The sequence below is a fragment of the Narcine bancroftii genome, chromosome 2, assembly GCF_036971445.1.
Source record: "Narcine bancroftii isolate sNarBan1 chromosome 2, sNarBan1.hap1, whole genome shotgun sequence".
Classification (NCBI taxonomy): Eukaryota; Metazoa; Chordata; class Chondrichthyes; order Torpediniformes; family Narcinidae; genus Narcine; species Narcine bancroftii.
Window position 1 is genome coordinate 360,966,970 of NC_091470.1, and position 12,192 is coordinate 360,979,161.

Consider the following 12,192-nt stretch of genomic DNA (forward strand, 5'->3'; position numbering starts at 1 on the left):
AACCAAAAAGCAGGCTGGCATCTGAACAAAGACTCGGCAAGAAAGGCGGAAGAATGGAGGGGGGGGGGGGTCCAGACCAACAGACAAAAGGCGTTAACTGGATATGATAAGAGGAAAGGTGAGAACTGATCTTCAGATTTCATATCGATCGTCGGAGTAATTACATGACATCACATACAACCGAGATCCGCTTTCCTGAGGGCACGACAGGAAAGGAGCGAGAGAGAACGAGAGGCAAGGAGACAGGGGCACAAAGATGGGATAGGTGAGGTTTAATGGAAACCGGTGGTCCGTGTTATTGCAATCCAGTGGAGGGTGCCTGGAAGGTGAAGTGTTCTTCCTTCACTTTGCAGGTGGTCAAAGTCTGGCAGTGCACAGGTCCATGGATAGATATTGTGGGTAAGGGAATAGGATGAATGGGCAGCCACTAGTGATCCCCTCTATTGTGGCGGGCAGCCCAACTAAGCACTCTCCCATGTCGAGAAAGCCACAACGGGTTATGCACTGGATGCTGCAAATTCCCAAAGGATGCTTCAGCTGGAAGGGCTGTTTGGATGGAGAGGTGTGGGTGTCAGTGGGTGGGGAGGGAAGGGTGGACAAGGTGGGGGGGGGGGGTGGACAAGGGAGATGTAAAAACACAACGCTAACGCTTCAGGCTCGACCCCTTCATCAAGGTACCTTGATGCTGTTAGAATCCTCGAACACAGCCAGACTCGCCCCGTCAGCTCACTCGCGGCGACTTCCGCATCAGGCCCCGCCCACGCCACCGCGTCATCGCCCACGCCACCGCGTCATCGCCGGCTCGGGGCCGCCGAGCACGCATGCGCGGTTCTTCTGCTGTCCGCGGCGTCGAGTCGCCGAATTTCACAGGCGTGAGGGAGGAGGAGGGGGGGGGGAGGGGTTTAAAAGCGAAAAAAAAAAGTTCCTGGAGAAAACCCGACGCGCGCTTCGAGCGAGCAACATGGAAAAGAAATTTACGGAGATAGACAACGACAGCCGCTGGCCTCAGTCTTATCTGGTGAGTTGGCGAAGACGGTCGGGCCTGACCGTTTCCTCCTCCCTCCCCCTCTTGCTGCCGGCCGCGGCCCAACCGGCACCGAGTCCCCGCGGCGCGAGCCGGGGCCCAAACTGGGCGCGCGAGCTTCCCCGCTCACTGCGCCTGCGCGGCACTAAAAGCTGTTTCGTGGGTTGCCGACAGTTAATTGGGACTTAAAGGGGATGTCCCTTGAACCTCGGGCCAGTGCCACCTTACCTGCAGAAGTCTCCTGTCAGGGTGAGGAAGGAAGGAAGGGTAGTGGCCCGAAACGCTGCTCTATCCTTGCTGTGCAAAGGACCCTGTTTGGCCCGCTGACCTTCCCCAGCTCCGTGCTTTCACTCAAACTGAGACCCTCCACCTTGGTGCTTTCACTCAAACTGAGACCCTCCACCTTGGTGCTTTCACTCAAACTGAGACCCTCCACGTTGGTGCTTTCACTCAAACTGAGACCCTCCACCTTGGTGCTTTCACTCAAACTGAGACCCTCCACCTTGGTGCTTTCACTCAAACTGAGACCCTCCACGTTGGTGCTTTCACTCAAACTGAGACCCTCCACCTTGGTGCTTTCACTCAAACTGAGACCCTCCACCTTGGTGCTTTCACTCAAACTGAGACCCTCCACCTTGGTGCTTTCACTCAAACTGAGACCCTCCACGTTGGTGCTTTCACTCAAACTGAGACCCTCCACCTTGGTGCTTTCACTCAAACTGAGACCCTCCACCTTGGTGCTTTCACTCAAACTGAGACCCTCCACCTTGGTGCTTTCACTCAAACTGAGACCCTCCACGTTGGTGCTTTCACTCAAACTGAGACCCTCCACCTTGGTGCTTTCACTCAAACTGAGACCCTCCACCTTGGTGCTTTCACTCAAACTGAGACCCTCCACCTTGGTGCTTTCACTCAAACTGAGACCCTCCACCTTGGTGCTTTCACTCAAACTGAGACCCTCCACGTTGGTGCTTTCACTCAAACTGAGACCCTCCACGTTGGTGCTTTCACTCAAACTGAGACCCTCCACCTTGGTGCTTTCACTCAAACTGAGACCCTCCACCTTGGTGCTTTCACTCAAACTGAGACACTCCACGTTGGTGCTTTCACTCAAACTGAGACCCTCCACGTTGGTGCTTTCACTCAAACTGAGACCCTCCACCTTGGTGCTTTCACTCAAACTGAGACCCTCCACCTTGGTGCTTTCACTCAAACTGAGACCCTCCACCTTGGTGCTTTCACTCAAACTGAGACCCTCCACCTTGGTGCTTTCACTCAAACTGAGACCCTCCACGTTGGTGCTTTCACTCAAACTGAGACCCTCCACGTTGGTGCTTTCACTCAAACTGAGACCCTCCACCTTGGTGCTTTCACTCAAACTGAGACCCTCCACCTTGGTGCTTTCACTCAAACTGAGACTCTCCACCTTGGTGCTTTCACTCAAACTGAGACCCTCCACCTTGGTGCTTTCACTCAAACTGAGACCCTCCACCTTGGTGCTTTCACTCAAACTGAGACCCTCCACCTTGGTGCTTTCACTCAAAGTGAGACCCTCCACGTTGGTGCTTTCACTCAAAGTGAGACCCTCCACGTTGGTGCTTTCACTCAAAGTGAGACCCTCCACGTTGGTGCTTTCACTCAAAGTGAGACCCTCCACGTTGGTGCTTTCACTCAAACTGAGACCCTCCACCTTGGTGCTTTCACTCAAACTGAGACCCTCCACCTTGGTGCTTTCACTCAAACTGAGACCCTCCACCTTGGTGCTTTCACTCAAACTGAGACCCTCCACCTTGGTGCTTTCACTCAAACTGAGACCCTCCACGTTGGTGCTTTCACTCAAACTGAGACCCTCCACCTTGGTGCTTTCACTCAAACTGAGACCCTCCACCTTGGTGCTTTCACTCAAACTGAGACCCTCCACCTTGGTGCTTTCACTCAAACTGAGACCCTCCACGTTGGTGCTTTCACTCAAAGTGAGACCCTCCACGTTGGTGCTTTCACTCAAAGTGAGACCCTCCTCGTTGGTGCTTTCACGCAAAGTGAGACCCTCCACGTTGGTGCTTTCACTCAAAGTGAGACCCTCCACGTTGGTGCTTTCACTCAAAGTGAGACCCTTTACGTTGGTGCTTTCACTCAAAGTGAGACCCTCCACGTTGGTGCTTTCACTCAAACTGAGTCCCTCCACGTTGGTGCTTTCACTCAAACTGAGACCCTCCACCTTGGTGCTTTCACTCAAACTGAGACCCTCCACCTTGGTGCTTTCACTCAAACTGAGACCCTCCACCTTGGTGCTTTCACTCAAACTGAGACCCTCCACCTTGGTGCTTTCACTCAAACTGAGACCCTCCACCTTGGTGCTTTCACTCAAACTGAGACCCTCCACCTTGGTGCTTTCACTCAAACTGAGACCCTCCACCTTGGTGCTATCACTCAAACTGAGACCCTCCACCTTGGTGCTATCACTCAAACTGAGACCCTCCACCTTGGTGCTTTCACTCAAACTGAGACCCTCCACCTTGGTGCTTTCACTCAAACTGAGACCCTCCACCTTGGTGCTTTCACTCAAACTGAGACCCTCCAACTTGGTGCTTTCACTCAAACTGAGACCCTCCACCTTGGTGCTTTCACTCAAACTGAGACCCTCCACCTTGGTGCTTTCACTCAAACTGTGACCCTCCACCTTGGTGCTTTCACTCAAACTGAGACCCTCCATTTGGTGCTTTCACTCAAACTGAGACCCTCCACGTTGGTGCTTTCACTCAAACTGAGACCCTCCACGTTGGTGCTTTCACTCAAACTGAGACCCTCCACCTTGGTGCTTTCACTCAAACTGAGACCCTCCACCTTGGTGCTTTCACTCAAACTGAGACCCTCCACCTTGGTGCTTTCACTCAAACTGAGACCCTCCACCTTGGTGCTTTCACTCAAAGTGAGACCCTCCACGTTGGTGCTTTCACTCAAAGTGAGACCCTCCACGTTGGTGCTTTCACTCAAAGTGAGACCCTCCACGTTGGTGCTTTCACTCAAAGTGAGACCCTCCACGTTGGTGCTTTCACTCAAAGTGAGACCCTCCACGTTGGTGCTTTCACTCAAAGTGAGACCCTCCACGTTGGTGCTTTCACTCAAAGTGAGACCCTCCACGTTGGTGCTTTCACTCAAAGTGAGACCCTCCACGTTGGTGCTTTCACTCAAAGTGAGACCCTCCACTTTGGTCCTTTCACTCAAACTGAGACCCTCCACGTTGGTCCTTTCACTCAAACTGAGACCCTCCACGTTGGTGCTTTCACTCAAAGTGAGACCCTCCACGTTGGTGCTTTCACTCAAAGTGAGACCCTCCACGTTGGTGCTTTCACTCAAAGTGAGACCCTCCACATTGGTGCTTTCACTCAAAGTGAGACCCTCCACGTTGGTCCTTTCACTCAAACTGAGAGCCTCCACGTTGGTGCTTTCACTCAAAGTGAGACCCTCCACGTTGGTGCTTTCACTCAAGGTGAGACCCTCCACGTTGGTGCTTTCACTCAAACTGAGACCCTCCACGTTGGTGCTTTCACTCAAACTGAGACCCTCCACGTTGGTGCTTTCACTCAAACTGACACCCTCCACGTTGGTGCTTTCACTCAAACTGACACCCTCCACGTTGGTGCTTTCACTCAAACTGATACCCTCCACATTGGTGCTTTCACTCAAACTGACACCCTCTACATTGGTGCTTTCACTCAAACTGACACCCTCCACGTTGGTGCTTTCACTCAAACTGAGACCCTCCACATTGGTGCTTTCACTCAAACTGAGACCCTCCACATTGGTGCTTTCACTCAAACTGAGACCCTCCACATTGGTGCTTTCACTCAAACTGAGACCCTCCACATTCGTGCTTTCACTCAAACTGAGACCCTCCACATTCGTGATTTCACTCAAACTGAGACTCTCCACATTCGTGCTTCCCTGAGAAGGCCGAGGGTGGTTGTCAATGACTTGTCTTCTGCCTTGAGGTTGCTGATCTGTTCTGAGACCACTCACCCCTCTTTGTGATTTTTTTTTTTCTTATCAATGACCTGGATGAGGGAGTAAAAATATAGTGCTGGAGAAACTGAGCAGCTCAAACTTCACCTCAGTTAGCAAATATAAAGGCACATAATCAATGTTTTGGGCTTTGAGCCCTTCATCAAGTTATTTAAAAAAAAATGCAGTATTCATCATACCTTGATGAAGGGCGTAATGCTTGAAATGTTGGCATCTGCAGGGTTTCTCCAGCACTGTGTTTTATGAACCTTTATCTTGGCAATATAAAGTACACTGTTTGATTTGCTGGGTTTCTCCAGCACTGTGTTTTCTGTACCTTTATCTTGGCAATATAAAGTACACTGTTTGTTCTGCTGGTTTCTCCAGCACTGTGTTTTCTGTACTTTTATCTTGGCAATATAAAGTACACTGTTTGATCTGCTGGTTTCTCCAGCACTGTGTTTTCTGTACCTTTAACTTGGCAATATAAAGTACACTGTTTGATCTGCTGGGTTTCTCCAGCACTGTGTTTTCTGTACCTTTATCTTGGCAATATAAAGTACACTGTTTGATCTGCTGGGTTCCTCCAGCACTGTGTTTTATGTACCTTTATCTTGGCAATATAAAGTACACTGTTTGATCCGCTGGTTTCTCCAGCACTGTGTTTTCTGTACCTTTATCTTGGCAATATAAAGTACACTGTTTGATCTGCAGGTTTCTCCAGCACTGTGTTTTCTGTACTTTTATCTTGGCAATATAAAGTACACTGTTTGATCTGCTGGTTCCTCCAGCACTGTGTTTTCTGTATTTTAACTTGGCAATATAAAGTACACTGTTTGATCTGCTGGGTTTCTCCAGCACTGTGTTTTATGTACCTTTATCTTGGCAATATAAAGTACACTGTTTGGTCTGCTGGGTTTCTCCAGCACTGTGTTTTATGTACCTTTATCTTGGCAATATAAAGTACACTGTTTGATCTGCTGGTTTCTCCAGCACTGTCTTTTCTGTACCTTTATCTTGGCAATATAAAGTACACTGTTTGATCTGCTGGGTTTCTCCAGCACTGTGTTTTCTGTACCTTTATCTTGGCAATATAAAGTACACTGTTTGATCTGCTGGTTTCTCCAGCACTGTGTTTTCTGTACCTTTATCTTGGCAATATAAAGTACACTGTTTGATCTGCTGGTTTCTCCAGCACTGTGTTTTCTGTACCTTTATCTTGGCAATATAAAGTACACTGTTTGATCTGCTGGTTTCTCCAGCACTGTGTTTTCTGTACTTTTATCTTGGCAATATAAAGTACACTGTTTGATCTGCTGGTTTCTCCAGCACTGTGTTTTATGAACCTTTATCTTGGCAATATAAAGTACACTGTTTGATCTGCTGGTTTCTCCAGCACTGTGTTTTCTGTACCTTTATCTTGGCAATATAAAGTACACTGTTTGATCTGCTGGGTTTCTCCAGCACTGTGTTTTCTGTACATTTATCTTGGCAATATAAAGTACACTGTTTGATTTGCTGGTTTCTCCAGCACTGTGTTTTCTGTACCTTTATCTTGGCAATATAAACTACACTGTTTGATCTGCTCGTTTCTCCAGCACTGTGTTTTCTGTACCTTTATCTTGGCAATATAAAGTACACTGTTTGATCTGCTGGGTTTCTCCAGCACTGTGTTTTCTGTACCTTTATCTTGGCAATATAAAGTACACTGTTTGATCTGCTGGTTTCTCCAGCACTGTGTTTTTTGTACCTTTATCTTGGCAATATAAAGTATACTGTTTGATCTGCTGGTTTCTCCAGCACTGTGTTTTCTGTACCTTTATCTTGGCAATATAAAGTACACTGTTTGATCTGCTGGGTTTCTCCAGCACTGTGTTTTCGGTACCTTTATCTTGGCAATATAAAGTACACTGTTTGATCTGCTTGGTTTCTCCAGCACTGTGTTTTATGAACCTTTATCTTGGCAATATAAAGTACACTGTTTGATCTGCTGGTTTCTCCAGCACTGTGTTTTCTGTACCTTTATCTTGGCAATATAAAGTACACTGTTTGATCTGCTGGGTTTCTCCAGCACTGTGTTTTATGAACCTTTATCTTGGCAATATAAAGTACACTGTTTGATCTGCTGGGTTTCTCCAGCACTGTGTTTTCTGTACCTTTATCTTGGCAATATAAAGTACACTGTTTGATCTGCTGGGTTTCTCCAGCACTGTGTTTTATGAACCTTTATCTTGGCAATATAAAGTACACTGTTTGATCTGCTGGTTTCTCCAGCACTGTGTTTTATGAACCTTTATCTTGGCAATATAAAGTACACTGTTTGGTCTGCTGGGTTTCTCCAGCACTGTGTTTTATGAACCTTTATCTTGGCAATATAAAGTACACTGTTTGATCTGCTGGGTTTCTCCAGCACTGTGTTTTCTGTACCTTTATCTTGGCAATATAAAGTACACTGTTTGATCTGCTGGGTTTCTCCAGCACTGTGTTTTATGAACCTTTATCTTGGCAATATAAAGTACACTGTTTGATCTGCTGGGTTTCCCCAGCACTGTGTTTTATGAACCTTTATCTTGGCAATATAAAGTACACTGTTTGATCTGCTGGTTTCTCCAGCACTGTGTTTTCTGTACCTTTATCTTGGCAATATAAAATACACTGTTTGATCTGCTGGGTTTCTCCAGCACTGTGTTTTCTGTACCTTTATCTTGGCAATATAAAGTACACTGTTTGATCTGCTGGTTTCTCCAGCACTGTGTTTTCTGTACTTTTATCTTGGCAATATAAAGTACACTGTTTGATCTGCTGGTTTCTCCAGCACTGTGTTTTCTGTATTTTAACTTGGCAATATAAAGTACACTGTTTGATCTGCTGGGTTTCTCCAGCACTGTGTTTTCTGAACCTTTATCTTGGCAATATAAAATACACTGTTTGGTCTGCTGGGTTTCTCCAGCACTGTGTTTTCTGTACCTTTATCTTGGCAATATAAAGTACACTGTTTGATCTGCTGGTTTCTCCAGCACTGTGTTTTCTGTACCTTTATCTTGGCAATATAAAGTACACTGTTTGATCTGCTGGGTTTCTCCAGCACTGTGTTTTCTGTACCATTATCTTGGCAATATAAAGTACACTGTTTGATCTGCTGGGTTTCTCCAGCACTGTGTTTTCTGTACCTTTATCTTGGCAATATAAAGTACACTGTTTGATCTGCTGGGTTTCTCCAGCACTGTGTTTTATGAACCTTTATCTTGGCAATATAAAGTACACTGTTTGATCTGCTGGGTTTCTCCAGCACTGTGTTTTCTGTACCTTTATCTTGGCAATATAAAGTACACTGTTTGATCTGCTGGGTTTCTCCAGCACTGTGTTTTATGAACCTTTATCTTGGCAATATAAAGTACACTGTTTGATCTGCTGGGTTTCTCCAGCACTGTGTTTTCTGAACCTTTATCTTGGCAATATAAAGTACACTGTTTGATCTGCTGGGTTTCTCCAGCACTGTGTTTTATGAACCTTTATCTTGGCAATATAAAGTACACTGTTTGATCTGCTGGTTTCTCCAGCACTGTGTTTTCTGTACCTTTATCTTGGCAATATAAAGTACACTGTTTGATCTGCTGGGTTTCTCCAGCACTGTGTTTTATGAACCTTTATCTTGGCAATATAAAGTACACTGTTTGATCTGCTGGTTTCTCCAGCACTCTGTTTTCTGTACCTTTATCTTGGCAATATAAAGTACACTGTTTGATCTGCTGGGTTTCTCCAGCACTGTGTTTTCTGTACCTTTATCTTGGCAATATAAAGTACACTGTTTGATCTGCTGGGTTTCTCCAGCACTGTGTTTTCTGTACCTTTATCTTGGCAATATAAAGTACACTGTTTGATCTGCTGGGTTTCTCCAGCACTGTGTTTTCTGTACCTTTATCTTGGCAATATAAAGTACACTGTTTGATCTGCTGGGTTTCTCCAGCACTGTGTTTTCTGTACCTTTATCTTGGCAATATAAAGTACACTGTTTGATCTGCTGGGTTTCTCCAGCACTGTGTTTTCTGTACCTTTATCTTGGCAATATAAAGTACACTGTTTGATCTGCTGGTTTCTCCAGCACTGTGTTTTATGTACCTTTATCTTGGCAATATAAAGTACACTGTTTGATCTGCTGGGTTTCTCCAGCACTGTGTTTTCTGTACCTTTATCTTGGCAATATAAAGTACACTGTTTGATCTGCTGGTTTCTCCAGCACTGTGTTTTCTGTACCTTTATCTTGGCAATATAAAGTACACTGTTTGATCTGCTGGGTTTCTCCAGCACTGTGTTTTCTGTACCTTTATCTTGGCAATATAAAGTACACTGTTTGATCTGCTTGTTTCTCCAGCACTGTGTTTTATGAACCTTTATCTTGGCAATATAAAGTACACTGTTTGATCTGCTGGGTTTCTCCAGCACTGTGTTTTCTGTACCTTTATCTTGGCAATATAAAGTACACTGTTTGATCTGCTGGGTTTCTCCAGCACTGTGTTTTCTGTACCTTTATCTTGGCAATATAAAGTACACTGTTTGATCTGCTGGGTTTCTCCAGCACTGTGTTTTCTGTACTTTTATCTTGGCAATATAAAGTACACTGTTTGATCTGCTGGGTTTCTCCAGCACTGTGTTTTCTGTACCTTTATCTTGGCAATATAAAATACACTGTTTGATCTGCTGGGTTTCTCCAGCACTGTGTTTTCTGTACCTTTATCTTGGCAATATAAAGTACACTGTTTGATCTGCTGGTTTCTCCAGCACTGTGTTTTCTGTACCTTTATCTTGGCAATATAAAGTACACTGTTTGATCTGCTGGTTTCTCCAGCACTGTGTTTTCTGTACTTTTATCTTGGCAATATAAAGTACACTGTTTGATCTGCTGGTTTCTCCAGCACTGTGTTTTCTGTATTTTAACTTGGCAATATAAAGTACACTGTTTGATCTGCTGGGTTTCTCCAGCACTGTGTTTTCTGTACTTTTATCTTGGCAATATAAAGTACACTGTTTGATCTGCTGGTTTCTCCAGCACTGTGTTTTCTGTACTTTTATCTTGGCAATATAAAGTACACTGTTTGATCTGCTGGTTTCTCCAGCACTGTGTTTTCTGTACTTTTATCTTGGCAATATAAAGTACACTGTTTGATCTGCTGGTTTCTCCAGCACTGTGTTTTCTGTACTTTTATCTTGGCAATATAAAGTACACTGTTTGATCTGCTGGGTTTCTCCAGCACTGTGTTTTCTGAACCTTTATCATGGCAATATAAAATACACTGTTTGGTCTGCTGGGTTTCTCCAGCACTGTGTTTTCTGTACCTTTATCTTGGCAATATAAAGTACACTGTTTGATCTGCTGGTTTCTCCAGCACTGTGTTTTATGTACCTTTATCTTGGTAATATAAAGTACACTGTTTGATCTGCTGGGTTTCTCCAGCACTGTGTTTTCTGTACCTTTATCTTGGCAATATAAAGTACACTGTTTGATCTGCTGGGTTTCTCCAGCACTGTGTTTTCTGTACCTTTATCTTGGCAATATAAAGTACACTGTTTGATCTGCTGGGTTTCTCCAGCACTGTGTTTTCTGTACCTTTATCTTGGCAATATAAAGTACACTGTTTGATCTGCTGGGTTTCTCCAGCACTGTGTTTTCTGTACCTTTATCTTGGCAATATAAAGTACACTGTTTGATCTGCTGGTTTCTCCAGCACTGTGTTTTCTGTACCTTTATCTTGGCAATATAAAGTACACTGTTTGATCTGCTGGTTTCTCCAGCACTGTGTTTTCTGTACTTTTATCTTGGCAATATAAAGTACACTGTTTGATCTGCTGGGTTTCTCCAGCACTGTGTTTTCTGTACCTTTATCTTGGCAATATAAAGTAGACTGTTTGATCTGCTGGTTTCTCCAGCACTGTGTTTTCTGTACCTTTATCTTGGCAATATAAAGTACACTGTTTGTTCTGCTGGTTTCTCCAGCACTGTGTTTTCTGTACTTTTATCTTGGCAATATAAAGTACACTGTTTGATCTGCTGGTTTCTCCAGCACTGTGTTTTCTGTACTTTTATCTTGGCAATATAAAGTACACTGTTTGATCTGCTGGTTTCTCCAGCACTGTGTTTTCTGTATTTTAACTTGGCAATATAAAGTACACTGTTTGATCTGCTGGGTTTCTCCAGCACTGTGTTTTCTGAACCTTTATCTTGGCAATATAAAATACACTGTTTGGTCTGCTGGTTTTCTCCAGCACTGTGTTTTCTGTACCTTTATCTTGGCAATATAAAGTACACTGTTTGATCTGCTGGTTTCTCCAGCACTGTGTTTTCTGTACTTTTATCTTGGCAATATAAAGTACACTGTTTGATCTGCTGGTTTCTCCAGCACTGTGTTTTCTGTATTTTAATTTGGCAATATAAAGTACACTGTTTGATCTGCTGGGTTTCTCCAGCACTGTGTTTTCTGAACCTTTATCTTGGCAATATAAAATACACTGTTTGGTCTGCTGGGTTTCTCCAGCACTGTGTTTTCTGTACCTTTATCTTGGCAATATAAAGTACACTGTTTGATCTGCTGGGTTTCTCCAGCACTGTGTTTTCTGTACCTTTATCTTGGCAATATAAAGTACACTGTTTGGTCTGCTGGGTTTCTCCAGCACTGTGTTTTCTGTACCTTTATCTTGGCAATATAAAGTACACTGTTTGATCTGCTGGGTTTCTCCAGCACTGTGTTTTCTGTACCTTTATCTTGGCAATATAAAGTACACTGTTTGATCTGCTGGGTTTCTCCAGCACTGTGTTTTCTGTACCTTTATCTTGGCAATATAAAGTACACTGTTTGATCTGCTGGGTTTCTCCAGCACTGTGTTTTCTGTACCTTTATCTTGGCAATATAAAGTACACTGTTTGATCTGCTGGTTTCTCCAGCACTGTGTTTTCTGTACTTTTATCTTGGCAATATAAAGTACACTGTTTGATCTGCTGGGTTTCTCCAGCACTGTGTTTTCTGTACCTTTATCTTGGCAATATAAAGTACACTGTTTGATCTGCTTGTTTCTCCAGCACTGTGTTTTATGAACCTTTATCTTGGCAATATAAAGTACACTGTTTGATCTGCTGGGTTTCTCCAGCACTGTGTTTTCTGTACCTTTATCTT

The 12,192-nt window shown here is 44.5% G+C and overlaps 1 protein-coding gene across 8 annotated transcripts in view; it reads left to right on the top strand.

Moving 5' to 3' along the window:
• Positions 1-717: 717 nt before the first annotated feature.
• LOC138755813 (tyrosine-protein phosphatase non-receptor type 2-like) overlaps positions 718-12,192 on the top strand; it is a 131,762-nt gene continuing 120,287 nt past the window's right edge. For 4 of the 8 annotated variants that reach the window (XM_069922475.1, XM_069922476.1, XM_069922474.1 and 1 more), the window contains exon 1: positions 718-1,018. In XM_069922475.1, coding sequence (XP_069778576.1) covers positions 962-1,018 — 57 coding nt within the window. In that variant the 5' untranslated portion in view covers positions 718-961. The remainder of the gene's footprint in view (positions 1,019-12,192) is intronic. The other 4 variants (XM_069922478.1, XM_069922479.1, XM_069922481.1 and 1 more) reach the window with 3 other exon arrangements.